This window comes from Vulpes lagopus, chromosome 18 (assembly GCF_018345385.1).
Source record: "Vulpes lagopus strain Blue_001 chromosome 18, ASM1834538v1, whole genome shotgun sequence".
NCBI lineage: Eukaryota > Metazoa > Chordata > Mammalia > Carnivora > Canidae > Vulpes > Vulpes lagopus.
In genome coordinates this window covers 1,303,753-1,323,884 of record NC_054841.1, presented here as the reverse complement: position 1 = coordinate 1,323,884, position 20,132 = coordinate 1,303,753, and the positions used below count along the sequence as shown (strand labels likewise).

The window sequence follows — 20,132 nt, the reverse complement described above, 5'->3', positions numbered from 1 at the left end:
TTTCAGACCCCCCCAACAGTGGCCGTGTCCCCTCCTACTGATCTTCATTTGCCACCATGGGTAGGCTCTCCCAGTGTCCAGCCTGTCCTTGTTCCTCTTCCCTCTGCCCTTCCAGGTTGGTCTTCAAAGCCTCTCCCATGCCTGGCGGAGGGGCTTGACCGAGTGCTGATGGGGACTGAACACGTGCCACCAGGTGCTCAGGGGCAGGAGAACTGCTCTCTGAAGGCCCGCAGTGGGGAGTCCCTTTGCCCACAGGTGGTGCCCTGTGCCACTGCTGCCTGCCGATGCCCGGGAATGGGGTGACTAAGAGCCTCCTCTGCCACCTGCCAGCCGGGTGACCTGGGGTGAGTCACTTACGCTCCCAGAGCTTCAGCTTCTCTGTCTGTCAAGTGGGGGTGCTAAATGTGTGCCTCATGGGGCTCCTGTAAGGGAGGAGCGGGACCAGGGCTGTAAAGGTCTGCACCCAGCCTGGCACAGAGTGGGCCCTCAGTGCTGGCCAGCTGGTGCTAGTGGGGGACCCTGGCAGGTGGGCAGCTGACAAACTGGTAGCTCACAATTAAGCTGACGTCGAATGAGGAAGAGAGGAAGGGGACAGTGGAGGGACAGAGTGATGGGCGCGTGTTATCTGTGGCTTCTCAGCTCCACACCTGTGCGTGTCTGCAGCAGGTAGCATAGCTGAGCCCTGGGCCGTGTCTCCTTTGCCAGATGGCACTGAGTGAAGTTTTGAGGGCGTCGGAGGGACCCCGGGAGGAACGTGGTCTTCTTGCCGGGTCTGTTGTGCCCTCTCCCTGGGCTCCCACCCCATGTGGCTTCTCCACCACCTGGGGTACACCTGAGCCAACCCGAGCCTGCAAGTCACATGTGAATGGAGCACACAGCTTTTTATTCAATTTCAGAAAAAACAAAACAACTTTTTTCAACTGGAGGTTCCACACACTCACACACAAACGTGCACATACACACCTGCACATTCCCTCTTGGAAACTTAGTCCCTCTGGCCCTTGGGCCAGCAGGCAGGCTGGCCGCAGCGAGCAGGGGGACGTGGGGCTCTCGTTGTCAGGTCTGCACCCCCAGTTTGCCCCAGGCCTCGCCCAGTGCAGTCATTGCCCACCATCCTGCCTTTGCCTTGCAACGGGCAGTTCTCGATTTCCCAAACTTCATGCACAGGCCTGCCGTCAAGGCCCTGATTCAGGGGGTCTGGGATGGGGCTCGGGAACCTGGGTAAGGTTCTCTACAGAAATGCTCCGAGACATACCCTCCTAAAGTGACAATGGTCAAGGGAGCAGGGTATCCCTGAGCACGAAGGGTGCAATCCTGGCCGAGCCTCCCCGAGGCCCTGCAGGTGGCTGAGCGGTCAGTGGCAGACGTGGGGCCTGGACCTCAGGAGTAGCCAGTGAGGAGGGGGCTCTGTGCCTGTTCTGTTCCCTGCAGCCCTCCCCACAGGCTGCCCTGGTCGCTGTACCCCTCGGCAAACGGGGCTGGTTTTGTTCAGGCCTGGGTGCATTCCACAGCCTCTCGAACCACCTGTGGAGGCAGGTGGAGACGCAGGTGACCCCTGACTCTGCCAGACGCACAGGCGGTCTTTGACACCTTTGTTCCTGGGTACGCTCTCTGCTGGGGTGCCCGACACCCTCACGGCCCAGCGTGTTTGCAGGACTCCACGAGGGGGCGCCTGAGACCACCACTCACGCTCCCGCAGGGAAGGGGTGGCCGGGCAGCAGGGGCCTGGGAGTCGGGGTGCCAGTGGAGTCTGGGATGGTGAGAGGTGGGGGCGCTGCCCAGGAAGGGTTGCCTATGAGCGGTAGGGGTGGGGGCTGGGCTGGAGCCTGCGGGCCCCCTGCCTCCCCGAACTCTGCTTCCCCCAAGGCAACAGATGTTAGGGTGAGGGTGGAGCAGCAGGACCAGCTGGTCATTTCTGAGACGGGCGGAGATGGAGGGTTCAATGACCAGCCAGAGACCCGCCTCGGCCTTCCCAGCCCCTGTGGACACGGGCCAGCACCCTGTCGCCTCCTGCCCTGTGCTGGGCTGTCTGCTGGGCTGCTGGGCTGGGGGTCAGGCGGGGAGCCGTGGCTGGGCAGGCTGTGGTGCCCCTGGAAGCAGCCTGCTAAGTCTCCTCCCAGCTGCTGTCGCTGGGTGAGGGGCTGCTGTCCTCAGGGTCCCTTGGGCTCCCGGAGCCCTCGTGTGCTGTCAGGGGCTCCGCTGGGCTCCTTCTTCCTGGTGGCGGCTTCTTGGAGGCTGTGGAGAGAGGGCCAAGGTTAGCCGGGGCACAGCAGTGGCCGGCATTGCTGCCTCACAGCGATGCTGGCTCCTTCCCACTCCTTCCCGGGGCCTCAGGACAGTATTTGGGGCAGGGGAGCTGAGCCCACCCTCGCAGAGCCGACTTGTTCCTGGAAGCAACAGACACCCGGGCAGAGCTGGTCTGATTGGAGGGTGAGTGTGGGCGTCTGGTGGAAGGGTGGGCTCTCTGCAGGTGTGCGACCCCGAAGACTGTCTGGCCCCAGTGTCTGGGTGCCTCGCTGAAGGTCCAGGACCTTCTGGGGAAGTGCTCTTAGGATGCCCAAGGCGCTGCTGGGGTGCCTCCATGGGCCTGGGTACAGGGGAGGGCTGTCTGTCCTCGGGACCCTCGCAGGCAGGTCCTGCCGGGATGCTGGGCCTAGGCCCGTGTCTAATGCAGAACGGGCTCCAGTTCTGGGTTGGACGAGTCACGTTGGAATCCTGACCCCACGTGCCAACTCTGTGACCTTGGGCAGGTCATCTTACTTCTCTGAGGGCTGGTTTTCCCACCTCGGAAACCGTGACGACCCATCACTGGGCAGGGTGGTGAGGCCTAAAGGCAGTGGTTTCCGTGGGCCACCCTGAACCTCTGCCTGGGCCCTGCCCTTGGCGCCGCGGGGTGCCAGCCACAAGCTGGGGCAGCGCCCTGGTCTCACCGCCCAGCAGTGCGTGTTTGCGGGGTTGGGGCCTGCTTGGCGGCCCCTGTCTTCACCCGGCGGGGGGACCGGGGACGGGTACGGCTTGGGTCCGAGCGGAGGGTGGGGTGGATACCCAAGCACCCTATGAGTCGTGGCCACCAGGACAGTTTCCCAACGTGCCCCGCAGAAGTGCCTCGGAACGGGGCAGGTGCGCCGGCCTCCTCCACCGCCGGCCCTGGCAGACACAGGCCGCTGTCACCTTCGCGGCAACGATGGCATACTGTGGTGGCCACAGCCCAGCCTGCCGTTGCGGGCCTGCTTGCACACACCCCGGGCGGCGTGCCCCGCGAGCTGGGTGTTCACGGGCGCCTGGCGGCCACAGCAGGAAACAAGAGGGTGTCTGGGCGCCGACGCAAACACTGGAGCAGCCCCGTCCTCAGCACACTCTGCACACCCAGAGGCCTGCGGCTCCTCTTTGAGGACAGAGGGTCCCAGAGGCCCCCCCACGAGCCACCTGCCTGGGGGCTGCTTGTGGCCAGGAGACCCCTGCCCTGATGCCCTGATGCCAGATGCTGCGAACAACTGTCCTCAGCCTCTTCCCGCGGAAATCTCGCCACAGCCCGGTGCCGCCCACCTCGGGGGGGTGGGGGGGTGGGAACAGGCCCCCACTGACGGGCTGGGCTGCGCAGTGGCCTGAAGAGAGCCCGGGGGTTCCCGCTGTCCTGACCCGGGTCCCTCCCCCAGGGGGCCTGTGCCAGGAGCCGTTCCAGGGTGGTCTCCGGTTCCAAGCAGCCAGCAAGGTGGGGTGGGGACCCTGCGCTTCGGCCGCCCCCCGCCCCCCGCCCCCCGCAGCCCGGCCTCCTACCTTTGCACCGAGGGCCGCTTCCTCTTCCGTGCCAGGCTGGGCCTGCGCTCCGTGGTGCAGGAGCACCTGGGCCCCTCCCCTGCAGGGCTCGGCTGGGCCCCCACCTCAGAGCTCAGGCCTACCTGCGGGGTCGGGGGTGTGGTCAGGACAAGGACCTTCCCCCGAGCCTGGGGCAGCCCTGGCTCTGTGGCTCCACTGCGGTGTGGCCGGGGACCCACCTCATCGTCCGAGGGGTCCGAGGTGTCCAGCTCGTCTGGCTCTAGCCCTTGCACTTGGGCCTTGCTGAGCTCTGCAGGGTGCAGGGTGCAGGGTGTGGGTCAGGCCGGGTGGGGGGCCCTGGAGTCTAGCAGAAGCATAGACCTTTCCAGCAGGCCAGACTAGGAGCGGCGACTGAAGGAAACTGAGGCACAGAGGGACTGGGTGACCCATCAACGTCTCCTGTATGCTCGGCAGTGACCCCATCAGCCGGGCTGTCCCCAGCTTGGTTGCCCCGTGACAGGGAGCTCACTACTTGCCCTGAAGCCCTAATTGTGAGGATGTTCTTCCCTTCACTATCTGTGGGCAGAGGAGTGCCCGCCCTGAGCCCCCCCATCTCTTTTCTGGGTCCACAGCTGGGGTCCAAGCCCTAGACCCAAGGTTTGGCTGGACAGGCCCAGGGGACTGAGCTGGGCCCTAGGACAGGCCCCCCTGAGCTGATGCTGACCCCTGCCCCTCCCTTCCCACTACGGTCTCGAGCCCCCAGGTACTCAGCCTTACCTGGGTGGCCATCAGCTTCGGGCCTGTGTGGGTGGGGGTCAGGTTTTGGCCTCCCTCTCGCCTCAGCTCCCGTCCCACTTGGAGAGGCCAAGGTGTGCTGGGGCCCCGGAAGAGGTTGGGAGGGATCCTGGGGGAGAAGCGAGTAAGTGGCTTGAATTCACTTGAGGCCACTGCCCTGCCCCCAGCCCCGACTGGGAAGGGCCTGCGGCCTGTGAGACTCGCTGCGCCCGGGGCTGCAGCCGGAGGGTTAGCCCTCTCCCCTCTAGTGTGAATCAGGCCAGGCTTCCCCACGGGGGACCAGCCCGCCGGAACAGAGGGAAGAACACAGCTTGGGCCCGGCGGGATGCTGGCCTGGGCTGGCGGCATGTGGGGGCCGAGAGGAGGGTGGGCCCTTACCTCGGGAGTGTTGGGCTCCTCTGGCTCTGGAGCTCTCACTCCCTTGGTGCCATTGCTGAGTCCCCAGGGTCCAGACTGGGCAGGTGGCTCCACTCCCTGAGGTGGCTCCGGGCCGGGAGTGTGGGCAGTTGGGGGGCTGAGTGACCCTGGCCGGTCGGGAGGCTTGGGGGCATCCCGGCCCCGGCCCCGCTCTGAGAGGTCCAGGGGCTTGTCTGGGACATAGTCTCGTGTGGCTGTGGCTTCCTCTCCCCTGGGGCTGCCTGGGCCCGCGGGCTGCACGTGCCCCCCTCTGGACGGGGCTGCCCCGGCTGCCTCGCCCTGGGGGCCTTCCGAGTCAGAGCTGACTGGTGGGGAGGGCGGGGTCCCCCCTGGCGTGGGTGGGCCCCTCAGCCTGGCACTGCCCACCCGCCCCTGTGCCCGCAGCTGCTGGGCCAGGAGCAGGTGCAGGGCCCCTTCCAGCCGAGGGTCTCGCATGTCCACCAGGGCGCCCGGCAGCCCCAGCAGGCCCACGGGCTCCTCCCAGGCCTCCTCCTCCCCAGCCTTCAGGCCCTGGGGCCGGGGTCCGCTGGGGGCCGCGGCGGGGACTTGGGGGCTGCGGTGAGGGCTCTGAAGGTGCAGAGACAGGTGGCGGTTCAGGAGGCAGAGGCGGTCAGCCTGGAGGGAGCGCTTCAGGGACTCATAGGCCGTGACGGGGGGCCGGGAGGCCCGCAGGAAGCTGCAGGATGAGAAGCCCAACTGCTGCGGCCCCGGGGTTAGTCCCCATCTCACGGGGGAGGGCCTGAGGCCCACAGGCCAGCTGCCCCAGTCACAAGGCAGGTCGTGGAGAGGGGTAGGCCCACGTGGACGGTCATGGAGAGGCCAGAGGTGACCCGGGGCCTGGGGCTCTGAGCAGGGACCCGCCCACGGAGATCTTTCTGCCGGGCCCAGCCCACCTGCGTACGATGCTCTCAGATCCTGAGAACGGTCTCAGATCACTTCCGAGGGGGCTCCTAGGACCCAGTCCCCATCCACTGCTCCCACACCCCCCTACCCCTGTGCTGACCACCTCCCAAAAGGTGGGACTGGATTTAGAGACCAGGTGCTCCGCGGGGGCTGCTCTGGGCGGTGGCAGTGGGCAGGGCCTCACCTGTCCAGGGGGAGGCTGTGCTCGTAGGGTGGGCTGGGGGGGCTGCTCCTGGCGAGTGGCAGGGGGGGTGTCCCATTGGTTGAGGCCCGGTCGGCAGAGCAGACCTGGGAGCCCGGCCGCACCACCGCGATGGTCCCGTGCAGCTGGTTGGAGATTCTCTGGGGGCTCTGCGCCGGGTGGAGGGGTCAGCCTGGGCGGGGCCGGCTGCAGCCCTGTGCCCTCATCCCCGTGCGACTCCGGCCAGGTGACCCACCCTCTCTGAGCCGCGCCTCCACCCAGCGGTCCCTGCCCGGCACAGGGCACAGGCACCTGCTGCGGGGAGCTGGCCTGCAGTGCCTGGCACAGACCAGGGTGCCAGCTGCCAGCCTCCTGCCTGGGGCAGAAAGGGGTGGGCCTGGGGGGTCTGTCCTCACCATGTCTGGGGCCCGTGTCTCAGGCAGGTTGGCACTCGGGGAGATTTTGGCCACTGGAGATGTCCTGTAGCCCGCAGACTTTTCTGTGGGAGGAAAAGCAGTGGGCAGGGCAGAATGGGAGGCCCGCAGAGGGTGGGCGGCTCGCCCCCAGCCAGGGGGCTCCACAGTCCTGCAGGCCCAGCTTTCTGGTCTCTCGTCCTCAGAGCACCTTCTCTCCGGGGACTCGCACCTGCATGGTCGTCCTCGGCCTCCTCATGGCCTCCCAGCGTCTTCTCCGGGACGGCCTTCCGAGGGCCCGGGGAGGGGAGCAGTCGGGGTGAGGGGGGGTCTGAGGCGCCCTCCCTGTACTGGGGCTTGAGCCTGACCCAGAGGGGAAGCAAAGACAGGGAGAGTGAGCAAGGGCGGCGCCCCCAGAGACAATCAGTCCCCTGGGGCCAAGCCACCCTGCGGGGACACTCAGGTGGCCAGGAAGGAGCCCTCTCTGGACGTTGCCCGGGACTCCACCATCAGTGGCTCATGCCACAGGGCTGGCTTCTCTCAAATACGTGATCCCAGGGAGTGGCAGATGTCAGCTGCTGCGGGGCTGGGGGCCCCAGCTTGGTTCCTAGGGTGTCCCCTGGGTCTCCCGTCTGTTAGACTGCAAGAGGGTGGCAGCGTGTGCTGCGGTGACGGTGCTGGGCTGACGGCCACGGTTCTGCACCCCGTGCCGGAGCCTGCGGGGCTTGGGCCTTGGGGACCGAGAGGTTCCCTTCCCTGCTCACCGTGGGCCCCGGAGCCGCTTCATCTCCTCCTTCAGTGTCTCATTTTCCCCCTGCAGCCGGTTCAACTCGTTGGCTGCAAAAGGCACTGATTAGTGAAAGGCTGGGGGTGGGGGCGGCTGGGCTGGGGCAGGAAGTCCCCTCTGCGACCCGCGACCCGTGACCTGCCTGGCTGTGACCCAGCGCTCGGCCTGGGGCTTGCTGGGGGTTGCTGCACGACCCGATGGGTGATGCTATGGAGCGGGGTGCGCCAGCCTTGGGAACCCTCCCACCCCCCAGTACCGAGCTGGTCTCTGGGGCGGCCCCCTAGGGCTCGGGGGCTCGGGCTCCTCATTGGCCAGTAGGACCTCCGGACTCTGTGGGACTGTCCTCCTTACAGGGAGGTGGGGTGGAGGTCCTGAGGGCAGGGGCACCCCCAGCCCAGGTGGCTGACCGCTGAGGGACACGCGTGGCCCAGCGGGGACCTTGTACTATTGTCCGTTTCCCTGAGACCCCATGTCAGGCTGAGCCGGTCCTGGTTGGGGGGGTCATTGGACCCCCACCGAGGGGACACGGAGGTGCAAGGTGACAGGGGGCAGGGCTCACTGAGGATGAAGACGTGCTGCAGGTTCTGGAGGAGATTGTTCTCGAACTCCTGCTGCTTCTTCCTGGCCAACTCCTGGGTGACCATGCAGCGGTCACAGAGGCCAGCCCGCAGCCTGCCGTGGGGAGGGGCGAGAGGCCGCTCTGAGGAGGGAGACTGAGGCCCGCTGCCAAGATGTGCCCCTGCCATTCCCGAGCTGGGGCAGCCCCCCCCCCTACCCTGCCAGCTAAGCCCTCCGGTTCTGCGGACTTTGGGAAGGAGCCTCCCAAGTGCAGCTCCCGCAAGGCTCTGAGGGTCCCGCGGGGCGGGGGAGGGTGGAGACGCCCTTCCCACCTGCAGCCCCCCTCACCTCCCCATTCACCCCCCTCCCCCATAGCCCCTCCCCTCCCCCCGCAGCCCCTACCCTCCCCACAGCCCCCTTCCCTCCCTCGCAGCCCCTGCCCTCCAGCCCCCTTCCCTCCCCTGCAGCCCCTCTCCCCTCCCCACAGCCCCTCCCCTCCCTCACAGCCCCTCCCCTCCCCTGCAGCCCCCTTCCCTCCCCTGCAGCCCCTCTCCCCTCCCCGCAGCCCCTCTCCCTTCCCCCAGGCCCTCCCCCTCCCTGCAGCCCCTCCCCATCCACCCCAGCGCACCTGTTCTCCAGCACCCGCACGTTCTCCTTCAGCGCCTTCTGCTGCTCCCGGAGCTGGTGGTTCTTGGCGCACAGCTCCTCCACCCTCTGGGCGTCACTGCGGGGGGAGCCCAGGTGGGGGTTCTGCTCTGCCCGGAGCCCCACGCTGCCCCCCCACGCTGGCCTTGCCTGCCTGGGGAGGTCCCCGCCGGGGTCCTGCTGGGCGCAGCCCCCCCCCCTCCTTGCCAGGGCCTCCCTTAAGCCCAGATGCGAGCGTTCGAGGCCGCCTCGGTGACCGGCCGGGTCCACATGCCACTCAGTGCAGCAGGACTGCAGCCCCATAGGTGACATGGGGATGTGAGGAGCCTGCCCCCCAGGCCTTAGGGGCCCCCAAGGAGTGCTCCTACTGGTACCCCAGCTGCCCCAAGCGGATGCGGCTTGCCCACCCCCTGGAGGGTCCCCGTTCACTCAGGGGCCTGGAGGTTCCAGTCCTGGCTCACCAGCTCCTGGAGGCAAGGAAGGCCTTGGACCAGACTCACCCCCACCCCCCATGCCGAGCCTCAGTTTCCCCTTTTGCATCCCTGGATGATGGCAGGCTTAGTGCCCTGCGCTGTGGCCACTGTCTTTCTCATTGGTTTCACTCTGGGCCAGGGTCTGTCCCGACTCACCGGCATCTCTCTGAGTTCAGCTCCAGAAGCTTGTTCTGCAGACCTGGAGGAGCAAGGAAAGGGGTGGGGGTCAGGCCGGGTCACGCTGCAGAGCCCGGGGCACCGCCTGTCCCTGGCTGTCAGGCAGGGCCCTCCGTGGACCCCCTCACTGACTCCCCGAGGCCGCCCACCTGGTGGGCTCCCAGTCCGCACCGGCCAGCAACTTCCACCCCCTCGGGGTCTCTGGCTCTGGTGCCTGCCTGGAGGTTGGGAGGGCCCCTGATGCTGGGAGTGACCGGCCACCTGGCCAAGTCCTGGCGTGTTTTTAGCGGGGGGCACAGCCGGTGTGGAAATAAAACAGGTCCTTTGAGGAAACCCCAGCAGGAGGTTGCCTCTGCCACCTACTTGTAGTCTGACCGCGGTCGGCCAGCCCACACAGCCCCCCTGCGTGTCCGGGTTGCTGGGGAAGAGATCAGGCCTTTAGGCCCTCAGGCAGGGTGTCCGTGCTGTGGAAAGGTCCTGGGAGGGTCTGGCTGGCCCTAGAGTGGGGGTGTGGGGTGGCTCCAGCCCTGTGCTCAAGGGGGTGGAATGGACAGGTGTGTGGGCTGGGGTTCTGGAGGGAAGCAGAGGGATTCAGCTCCAAACTCTGGTATGTTCTGGACGGGCCTGGGAGCCATGAGCTCCCACTCCTAGAGGTGGGCGAGCTTCTGCAGGCTGCCGAGCACCCCCTGCCCCGCCCTGGCGAGGGGCCCATCTCCACCAAAGCTTCGGGCCCTCTGCTGGAGGCTTGGCTCTTCATTTCTGCTCTGCTGTCAGCTGACCCTGGGGGAGAAGACCTCCAGGGCGCGCTCAGGGATGCGCCCCGAGGCTGGGCCCTGCCTACATGGCCACTCTGGGCTCCGGGTTAGGACTCCCTGTCGGGGCCTAGAAGGCAGGGTCCCCAGGCCTGGCAAGAATGGGAGCACGTTGACCTGGCCCAGGTGAGGGCTGCGGACACCTGCCCCCACTCACCCCCACTCACCCCCAGGCTGCCCCACCCGCCCGCATGGCACTCACCCCGGACCTCGTTCTCGTGGACGTCCTTCAGTCTGTTCAGTGACTCCGTGAAGCTCTCCATGGCTCCCAACGGCTCGGGGCCAGACCCCTCTGTGCTCAGGGTAGAGCGATGGCTCCTCGGCCTCTACCGCCCCTGTGTTCCCAGCCTGCAGAGGACGAAGTGGGGAGACGTCCTGTTGGCTTGGGAGGAGTCTGTGGGCTCTAGGGCCCCGTGTGGGCACATATGTAGACACAGATCCACAGACACACACACAGCAGCCTCATCTGCCCAAGGAAGTGGGTCTCGTTTGAGAGGCTGCAGGGTTCCACGGAGCGGACAGGAGTCCCTCTGCAGAGGAGCCACAGACCGCTGACCCCATCCCCCTCCTCCCCACACGTCCTCAGGAGCACCTAGCTGGGTCGCTGCCCAAGACCAGAATTTGGGGGCCTGCAAGCCAAGGGCCTGGGCACCCTTGCCCTCACCGCCTTCCAGGTCTTTCTGAGACCCTGCCAGCCTGGAGAGGTCTCTGGCAGGCAAGCCATTGGGAGGAGTGAGCTCACAGGGCTGTGGGTCCCCCCTGCCCCGCCCCCCTCCCCTGCCACTGCCCCTGTGGCCACAGAATGGCCCCAGGCCTGGGAGGCTGGGCCCCAGGTCTGGGCACCCCTGACATGCTCTGTTAACCTGAGCTGGTTGCAACACGCAGAGCCCTTCTGGGAAAGTCTTCCAGCTCCCGCGAGAGGAGGGGGCACTGCCAGTCGCTGGGGCAGGCGCAGGCCACCACGCCCAGGCCTCTGCGCTGAGCTGCCGTTCACTCAGGCTGCGCGCCGTGTGGGCCGGGCGGTGCTCCGGGGGCCCGTGTCCTGCCGTGTGTGGTCTGAGTGTGGACATGTGCGTGTGGACCCGTGTGCTCTGTGTGGTGCGTGTATTAGGGGGGCTGAGACCCCAGCGCCCCTTCTCCCGCGTTCCCCTCGGGTCTGCATAACTGTGGCTGTTCAGGTGGACACTGGGCTGCGTTCAGCAACCCCTCCATCCCCACCGCAGGGCTCCTGTCTGCATGTCACCACCAGGCCGGGGGAGGTGGCCCTTCTGGTCCTCCGCCAAGGAGCCCTGGGGTCTGCTGGGCCCTGCCACCAGGCAGCTGAGCGCCTGGCCCTCCTGGCCCCTCTGCTGGCATCCCGCACTGACCTGTCAGCAGCACCCGTTGGCTGGCCTCCCACATCCACCCAGGCCTCACCTTCCGCTCCCTGGCCACGCCCGCCGGAGCCCAGGCCACCCCTTCGCGAGGACACACTCTCCACCCAGCAGAGTGCAGGCCCCTGACGGCCTCTGCTCAGAGCAGCCCGTGGCCCCATCACTCCAGGCTGGCGCAGCTCCTCGCTGCGGCTGCTCAAGGGAACCCGGTCTCATTTGAATTTCAGTTTGCACAGAAGACACGTGCACGACCGAGTGTTTGCAGCAGCACCCTGAGGAACGGCCCCGAACGGGGAGCCCCTGCGCACCCCTGCTGATGGCCTCTGCCGGGAGGAGGGACCGCTCCCCACTCCCGGGTGCCAGCACGCTGCGATACCGCGCCACGGGAGCCACACCTGGAAGTCGGCCGGACCTGGGGTTCAGGCTCACATGGCGCAGAAGAGGCCTGATGCTCTGGGTTCTCGGGAGCTGGGGTGATGGCCTGGGGGAGCAGGCCTCAGGCTGGGGGCGCCCCCGACTGCAGAGAGTAGACCCCGAGGCCCCGGGAGAAGCGACGGGTCGGGGCCAGCCCGGGAAAAGTGGACCGTGGGGTCTGGCTCTCAGCGGGCTCTGTGGACCTGAAGTTAAGCGCCAGAGCACCGGAAGCCTCGGCCGGAGGACCGAGTGAGGTCCGTGTCCTGCGGGGGCCGTGGGAGCCAGCTGAGCGGGGCCGGCTGGGGTGTGGTGGGAAGGTGGGGCTCCTTAACTCGTTCTGAGGACCTGCCTGGGCTCCGGGCCACTCCCAAGTGATGGCCAGGGGCATGGGGGTGGCTGCTGGGTGGCTGTGTGCCGAGTGGTGAGGACTCAGGAGGGTCCCTCGCCCCGAGGCTGGGAGCCGCCACTCACCCGACAAGGGACATCCTTGCAGGTTGGGAGACCAGACCCTAAATCTTGGGGTTGGGAGACTGGGGTTGGAGCTGGTGTAAGTGATAGTCCCCGCCGCATTCCTAAGCTTCCTTTACGGCCTGTCTGGCCCCCCCAGGCTGTGAGGAGCCCCCTCTCCAAATGGGGGAACCGAGGCCCAAAGAGGCAGTGTCATGTTCCCCACCACCCAGTGGGAAGTGGGAGCTGGGGCTTGACCTCACTCTGGGCTCTGCCCCGCAGACCAGGGACTAGCTCCCCAGGGCCCCGCAGCGCTGGCCACAGAGATTTTTATCTCGCAGCAGGCCCCTGTAGGTTCAGGCTGGGGCAGGCGGGGCGAGGAGGGCCGCGCAGGGGCTGAGCTGCAGCGCTGGAAATTCCACCCAGACCCGCCAGACAGGCAGCTCTCCCCCTGCCGGGACAGGAGCCGCCCTAGGGAGCCGACGGTGCCTGTAGGTCTGGGAGAGGCCCATGCGGGCTCTGGTGCTAGGCCGGCCTGCCCCCAGGCTCCTTCTGGCCCCCAACCCCCGCAGGCCAGGCCGCACCTGGCTGCCACTCTCAGGGTTTCTGAAGGACACGAGGAGACACTCTCCTGCATGCCGGGCAGGGGGCAGCAGGGACACAGGGCAGGGTGTGCTGGTGGCTGGAAGCAGAGCCAGAAGGGGTGCATCATGCTGACAGCCTCTCCTCTCATCTCCTGGGAGGCCCAGGGCCAACCAGCCCACGGGTCATGGTGCCATGGGGATGTGTGACCTCCCCAGGTGGGCAGGTGACATGAACACTTTGGCCAAGGCCAAGTAGACAGAGTTTGTCTTCCGGGGCAGCACCCCATCTGGGCCTCCACTCTCCGGGAATGTGAGGAGGGTCCAAGGAAGGGGCAGGAGGTGGAGGGAGGTGGCAGTCAGGGGGCGGGGGAGGGGGTGAAGTCCGCAGCCTCCCGTGGTTTTGGGAAGAAGCTGTGGGTAGAAGGAGGTTGTGGTGCCAGGGCTCTGCGGGCCAGGCCTCCCCAGGCTGCTCCGCGCCTGCTAGGAGTGCTGACAGCAGCTGTGGGGCCCCAGGGGTTCCAGAAGCCAAGGTCTGCTGGGTCTGGGGGTGTTGCTATGGGGCTTGGGTGAGGGAGAAGCCCGCAGGGGTGAGGAGCTGGGCTGCTATTGCTGGGCCTGTGCAGCCTGTGCACAGGAGGGGGTGTCTGGGCAGCCGCTGGGGTGAGACGCCTGAGCTCTGCTCCTTAGGGCCTCAGACAGGCCCAGGGGTACCCGCCTCCTCCCCTCTGGATGCCCAGATTGGAAGGTCTCTGCTGGGGCTGAGCCCCCGGAAGGAGCAGGTGGGAGGAAGGGCGGGTGGGTCAGCCACACGATGGCCCTGCGCACCTGCCGCCTACACTGGGCAGAGGGCTAAAGCTGGGGGTGTCCAAGCCGGCAGCCCTGGCGTCGGTCCCTGTCCTGCCTTTAACCCCGTGTGATCTGGGCACATCGCTTCACCTCTCGGGGCCAGTTTCTCACTGGGGGGTAATGGGACCCCGCCCCACGGCAGGTTGTTTTAAGGCTCCTTTCTATCAAGTGATGCGTGTCCAGGTGACACCTGTGCAGGTGACACGTTCCAGGTGATGGGTGTCCGGGCAATGTGTGCCCAGGTGACAGGTACTCAGCCAAGAACCTGGCAGGCCGGGTGCTCAGCCAAGTGCAGATGGAGGCCCCCGTGTCCACTGGCCGCGGTCCCTCCACGCGCACCCCCTCCCCCGCGGCCCGGGGGCTAACAGTGCTGCTCACAGGGGCGCCTCCTGTCCTGGCCAAGTACAGGGACCGGGGCTACAAAGATCCTTTGCACAAGGAAGGACCCTCCGCCCCCGAGTTTGAGGGCAAGGTCTCGGGCTCCAACAGGCACACACTTGCATCGCAGGGACACTCTGGGTCCACTGAGTCTTGGTGCCTGTGTCCAGGGGCGGGGCCACCGGGCCCCATGCACAGAAGGCCTGCACCGGGCACTACGGGACGATGCCCACAGCGGTGCGGGTTCCTGCCCTGCTCCTGGGCCAGCCCGGCCCCGGGCTCCTCCAGGGTCTGAGGCTGTGGCGTGGGAGCGGGGCTCCTCACCCCCCAGCCTCCCCTGTGCCCCTCGGGTGTGCAGGTCCCGACCCGGCTCCTTCCCTGCGGTCACTCCTGTCTCTCTCCACCCACCCGTGGAACAACAACGACAGAGCAGTAAAGATAGCGGTGGCGGCTGCTCCTGAGGGTCCCCTCTGTGCCAGGCGCTGTGCCAGGCTCCACGTGCCGCAGGGGCGTTGCCGTGGCCCCCAGGCTTCTCTGAGGGAGCTGAGCGCAGAGAGGTTGCCCACGGGCCGTCTGTACCTCAACCCACCCTTTCCCAAGTGACCGTCACTGCGCCCTCCCTGCCTCCTGTCCGGCCCGCAGGAGGTCAGGCGCACAGTCGCCAGGGTCCTCGGTGCGAGCCTTACGGAGCACCTGCAGCAGCCAGGCTTGGCGCCCCGGCCTCTTGCGGGAGCCGACTGGCCCATTCTACAGATTCGGGACTGAGCCAGCCTCGAAGTGGCCAAGGCGCTCGAGTCTCTCTCCACTCTCGAGGGGCCTCTGTGGTGACGGCAACGCGTCCATGGCAGCTGTGGCCACGTCGCTTGTCTGGCTGTGCCTCAGTGTCCCTGTCCCTGAAGCAGACAGTGGGGGTGGACCCTGAGCCGGGCTCCTGGAGGCGCAAGAGTCCGTGCCCCCCGGCGCTGTCAGGACTACTTGCCCTTGGTGGGTGCTCCGGTGACAACCGGCCGGCTGGTGGTCAGGGGCCAGCCTGGGAGCCCCGGTGCCGGGCACCCACTCACTGGTCTCCCACTCGGCATGAAGTAACTATGATAAGCCCATTGCACAGATGAGGAAGCTGAGGCTCGGGGCGACATCACCTTTCCACGGTGGCCAGCTTGCCAGGGGCAGAGCCCGGGCTTAGCGACTCCCAGGTCGGTTCACGTCCAGGGACACGTCGCTGCTGGGGTGGTTTCCAACATCGCCAGACACGCAGACCAGGGACAGGCGTGCATACGCGAACGATGCCCACACACACGCAGGGAGGCACCAGTATCCTAACCGTGTGCTAGCACTAGACACACGCACGCTGTGCCCACGGTGCCACCCTCGGCCACCCCCTGTGCAGGCACACAGCCCTGCACGGGCTCACCGACAGCTGCACACACATGTACACGCAGGCGCACGCGCACACCTGGTGTGGCTCCCACGTGCACACATGCACGGAGGACAAGGCAGGTGCGCGCTTGCTTGGCGGGCTCAGGTAACAGCGGGCCCTGCAACCTGACTCCTTGAGGACGGGCTGGCCCTCTGGGGCTGCACCCTCGCTGGCTTCCACCCTGAGGCCTGGTCAGGGGAGGCTGAGCAGGACAGGACCCATGTCCCTGTTTGTCACTGTGTTTCAAGGGACACAGAGTGGGGGGCAGCCGAGTACCCCCGGTGCCCAGCACTGAGCCGGGGGCGACCGGGCCGTGGATGCCCCTCACCTCCACGGCTGCACCCCTCTGCTCTGTGGGGGTCTGGGCAGTGGGCAGGTCCAGGATGGAGGGTCTGGCTACCAGCCCATTCCCGGTGCCCCTGGATCCTCACCAGATGACGACTTCCTGGTGCCGTGGTGTCAGGCCGCCGGGCCTCTGCCCCGACCCTCCGCCCGGGAGTTTCCTTCGCCCGCTCAGCCCCCTGGACGGGGTGCCCCGGGGCAGGTGGCTGCGCCTCTCGTGCCGACTCCCGCCTCCTGCTCGGCGAGCAGAGACTGGGGCTCAGCCTTCGTGGCCAGCACCCCCGGGGGCCCCAGGCCCTCCCCCCCACCCCGGTTGTTGGAGCCGCCAGCCGCGGGGTCCCCAGCTACTCACACGGCCCCTCGGTGCGGCGACCTCTGCGACCTCGTGAGCCCAGCGCTCCCCACCTGAGGGAGACAGGAGTGAGCAGTGCGGGAACTTGCACGGGCAACAAGGCACGATTTTGGCCAAACCCGCTTGACAGGTTCTTGGTTCTCTCAGCCAGGAGCAGAAGGGAGGCAGAGACTGCCCGAAGCTGCCCAACGGGTTCTGTCTCCGCGCAGAAAGTGGCAGGACGGGTCGGGGCTGAACCCACACAGACCCGGGATTGTTTCCCCATAGTTACCGTGTGGCCTGTGCCTCTGGCCCCCGCCGGACACCAGGGCCCGCAGGGAGGGGGCGGCGGGGAGGGGGCAGGAGGCCTTGTCGCCGTAGGGCAGGGCCTGCGGGGTCCCCTCTTGCCTGCGTCCCCGCTCAGCATGGGCTGACCTCCCTGACCTCAGTTTCCCCGTTTGTACTGTACGGGGTGGCTGATGAGCTCAGGTGTGTTCCCAGGAGAGCTCAGGAGGCAGAACGCCAGAGCCGAGGGGTCAGGGAAACCCGCACCCAGCCCCGTCTCCTGCCCTCCCAGACGGCGGGTGGGCCAGGTCGGGGGTCTCTCTGGGGGTCAGGGCAGGCTGGGGGCGCGCATGTGCCGAGGCGCGGGGGGACAGCGTCTGTTCTCTGTGCTGGGACGCGTGGCCACTGCAGAAACTGGGGGGTCTGGGGGGCTGCGCTGGCCCGTGATGCTGCCCTGCGTGCCCCTGCCCTCATGCTTGCTCGTCCCCCACCCAGCACAGGCCTGTCGCCCCGACCCCAGCTCCCTGCCCTGCACTCTCAGAGCCGCGCGGGAGCCTGAGCCTCCCCCAAGGGCACCCGCGTGACTCCAGGGAGAGCTCAGAGCTCAGAGCAGCCCCGGGGCTCCAGGCCAGTGTCCCTGCTGAGGTCCCAGGAGGCACTTCCTGTCGCAGGGGAGGTCCCTAGGGGCTGCCTCGGCTGGGCCTGGAGCCTCGGGGACGCCACCTGCACAAGGCCGGCCTGCTGCCCGCGCCTATCGGAGCCCCGTGTTCGGGGTGTCCGCGTGCTGCCCGCCGTGAGGCATCGGGTGGGGGGGTGGCCCCTGCCTCAGGTGCCCGTGTCCATGCTCGTGATCGCGGCTCCAAGGGTTGCCCCCGCGTGGGGGTTTGGAGGCGTTCTTGTGTGCGGCTGGGTGCACCGGGCCTGTGTCTGCTCCTTGTGACTTTGCACGTGTGTGCTGGGGCAGGGTGACCCTCTCCCCCAGCGCCGCTGAGCCTCACACGGGCCAGCGTGTGTCCTGCTCCCCCTGCCCCCGCCCCAGCCAGCTTTGAACCCTGACTCTCCCCTGGAGAGCGCAGCTACCTCGGCCCACGACCAGCCTCTCTGAGCCAGGGCCTCGTCCGCAGAGTGGAAGCCGAGCTGCTGCCTCGGGAGCCGCGCACAGAGCAGGTCAGCGAGCGGGCGGCGGCTCTGGCTGCCCCGTGTCGGTGCCCCAACAATAGGTGTAAGAAGGGTCTGGAAGGTAGACACAGGTGCCCCACGACCTTGTGGCCCCGTGGAGCTCACGGCTGCTGCAATCACGTCGGGGATGAATCTGCGCAGGTGCATCCCGGTCAGCGGTGGGCGGTGCCTGTTCTGTGCAGCCCCCGCTGCGGCGGCGCATCACGCAGAGTGTTGTCACCCTGCTGAATCCTCCCCGCTCCCCCCGCCCCGGGCCACTGCCGGTGTCTCCACTGCCTCCACAGCACATCACGCGGTGTGGCCTCAGAGTGGCCTCTGTCACCAGCGGCCTCCGCTTAGGGTTCTGCTGTGTCTCTGCAGGTCCCGTAGCCCCTTTCCTGCCCGCGCTGATCACCATCCCGCTGCGGGGATGGGGGCTCATCCCCACCCACTGAGGGGCATCGGGGTGCTTCTGAGTTTTGGCCGTTGCAACTACGGCTGCCGGAAACGTCGTGGGCAGGATTTTGTGTGGATGGATGTCGTCTACGCCTTTGGGTAAAAGCGGAGGAATGTGTTTGCTGGACTGAACGGCAATGGGACGTTTGGTTTTGTAAGAATAAAGTTTATTTTAATTTCAATTTATTTATTTTAAAAGATTTTATTTATTTACTCATGAGAGACACAGAGAACAAGAGGCAGAGACACAGGCAGAGGGAGAAGCAGGCTCCACGCAGGGAGCCCGACAGGGGACTCGATTCCGGGTCTCCAGGATCATGCTCTGGGCCAGGCAAGCACTAAACCGCTGAACCACCCAGGGATCCCCCTAAAGTTGATTTTTAAAAAAGCCAAACTGCTCTTTAGGACCAGGAAGTGTGAGTGCCTGTCACCCACAGGACCGGCCAGCAGCCCCAGCCCCGTCCCCTCCCCCAGCTGCTGGGCGGGCACAGCCAGGGCTGGCCTTGGGGCAGGACAACCTGCTGGGCACCGGCCTCACCGTCCCTGTTTGCCCCACCTGCCTCCTTCAGGCCTCGTCTGGACTCTGGTGTGGCCCCGGGGCTGTGGGGGGCCACGGCCACCCCTCTGCTCCTGGGATACCACCTAGGGTCACTGCCACCTCCCCCTGGGCAGTGTGTGCACAGTGGTGGGTCCTAGAGGACGAGTGCGTGTCTCCTGCGTGCACTCAGGCCCCCGTTGCTGCCGTCTTGCGGGGATGATGACGGGACGCCGTCCTGAATGCTGCCCGGAGCCCCTTGGCACCCCCTCCCCATCTGACAGGCAGGGAAAGCGAGGCTGGGGAGTGGGTGCATCACCTCACAAGGGATTGGAGCCTGATCTGTCCAAGAGCAGCACCTGTGCTCCCCGACACGGTGTGGCCTCTCCAAACAGGTGGGGAGTCGGGTCCAGGGGCTGGGTCCTCCCCGAGGCGGGCGCGGAGGGGAGGCCGTGGGCTCCACCCATCCTGCTGCACCGTCTTTCACAAACTCTCCTTCCCCACGCTGCGTGTCCAAGTGTGGTCCTGAGGGTTCCCGGCCCGGGGTCTGTGATGAGCTTCCTCTGAGCCTCAGTTTACTCGTCTGTAACCTGAAGATGGAGGTGTGAGGACTGGCTTCCTTGCTGCGATGTTTCCTGCAGCCCTAGGATGCTGGGTGCCGGGGAACGTGAAGAACTAGCTGGGCAGCAGGACCCCCCCGGCCCTCGGCACGCACGACGCCACGGAGCCTTACTCGCCCCCCGGCAGACAGGCCGGTGTCAGTGCTCCGAGGCTGCTCCTCAGCACCCGCTCTCAGCTGGAAATGCCAGGGCCGCGGGGAGTCAGGGGCGGCCCCAGAACCCGGCCCAGGGCTCCTCTGGGCCAGGCGGCCCTACCCCCGCTCGAGGGGCAGGGGCTGCGGAGCCAGGACTCCCTGGGCCCCCAGCCCACTTCCTGGGACAGCTGGAGGCACAGCGCCGGCCCAGGGGTGCGGCGCTCCCAGGCTTTCATCCCCGGCTCGGGAGGGGTGGGAGATAAGGCTTCAAAGCCATCTGCAAGCGCACCTTGAGAAGCCCAGCCTGTCCCGCCTGCTGTTTGTGTTACTGGATTGATAGATGGGGGTGTGGGCCGCGGCCAGGCCAGCCCTGCCGCATTGGCCCCCCAGATAAATGGGTCACCTATTAATGTGGCCCCGTGGGGGGGGCCTAAAGGGGCCAGGCTGCTTTCTGGGGCCCCTGTCCCCACCCTCCCTGCACACAGGCTTCTGTTGACCCGGCCCGGGGTTGGAGGGTGCTTCCTGACAGCAGCGGGCCGAGGGGGGCGCACGAGTGGACCTGGTCTGGGCAGCTGGGAGGGGCATGCACCCCTCAACCCTCCCTTCACGTGGCCTCACACCGGGCACCCGATTTTACAATTATTTTCTGATAGCGCAGGAGCCGTAAGGTGGCCACTTGCACATAAGGCCAAAGTCCCCTCTGTTGTGTCCTCTGCTTGGGCACGTCCTTGTCTGTGCAATCATCTCTCTGCATCTGAACATAGAACAGTGTCGAGTTCGGTGGCGTTTGACCTCCACAGATTTGTGCAACCACAACTACTATTTGATTCCAGAACATCCTCATCACCCCAAAACCAAACCCCGTACTTAGTGGCTGTGGCTCCCCACATTACCC

The 20,132-nt window shown here is 66.7% G+C and overlaps 1 protein-coding gene across 2 annotated transcripts; it reads right to left on the bottom strand.

The window, feature by feature from the left end:
* Nucleotides 1-886: 886 nt before the first annotated feature.
* Nucleotides 887-16,144, bottom strand: RBBP8NL (RBBP8 N-terminal like). 2 transcript variants are annotated; one of them, XM_041732294.1, is made up of 15 exons: nucleotides 16,071-16,128; nucleotides 15,808-15,952; nucleotides 10,120-10,265; nucleotides 9,085-9,127; nucleotides 8,439-8,534; nucleotides 7,812-7,924; nucleotides 7,230-7,302; nucleotides 6,698-6,828; nucleotides 6,469-6,551; nucleotides 6,056-6,222; nucleotides 4,930-5,644; nucleotides 4,534-4,660; nucleotides 3,996-4,066; nucleotides 3,778-3,899; nucleotides 887-2,235 (listed from the first exon to the last, which is right to left on the bottom strand). In XM_041732294.1, exons 3-15 carry the CDS (start codon nucleotides 10,178-10,180, stop codon nucleotides 2,151-2,153), a joined length of 1,887 nt encoding a protein of 628 aa, XP_041588228.1. In that variant the 5' UTR covers nucleotides 10,181-10,265; nucleotides 15,808-15,952; nucleotides 16,071-16,128; the 3' UTR covers nucleotides 887-2,150. The 2 variants fall into 2 exon arrangements, with proteins under 2 accessions (XP_041588228.1, XP_041588227.1); XM_041732293.1 differs by lacking the exon at nucleotides 15,808-15,952 and having other exon boundaries at nucleotides 16,071-16,144.
* Nucleotides 16,145-20,132: the final 3,988 nt, after the last annotated feature.

Bases quoted from the DNA above. Each gene is read 5' to 3' on its own strand.
- RBBP8NL (XM_041732293.1), bottom strand. From the start codon at position 10,180: ATGGAGAGCTTCACGGAGTCACTGAACAGACTGAAGGACGTCCACGAG. The intron at 7,925-8,438 runs GTGCGCTGGGGT...TCCCCACGGCAG, and splicing joins GTGCGGGTGCTGGAGAACAG to GCTGCGGGCTGGCCTCTGTG. The intron at 4,067-4,533 runs GTAAGGCTGAGT...TGCACCCTGCAG, and splicing joins CGAAGCTGATGGCCACCCAG to AGCTCAGCAAGGCCCAAGTG.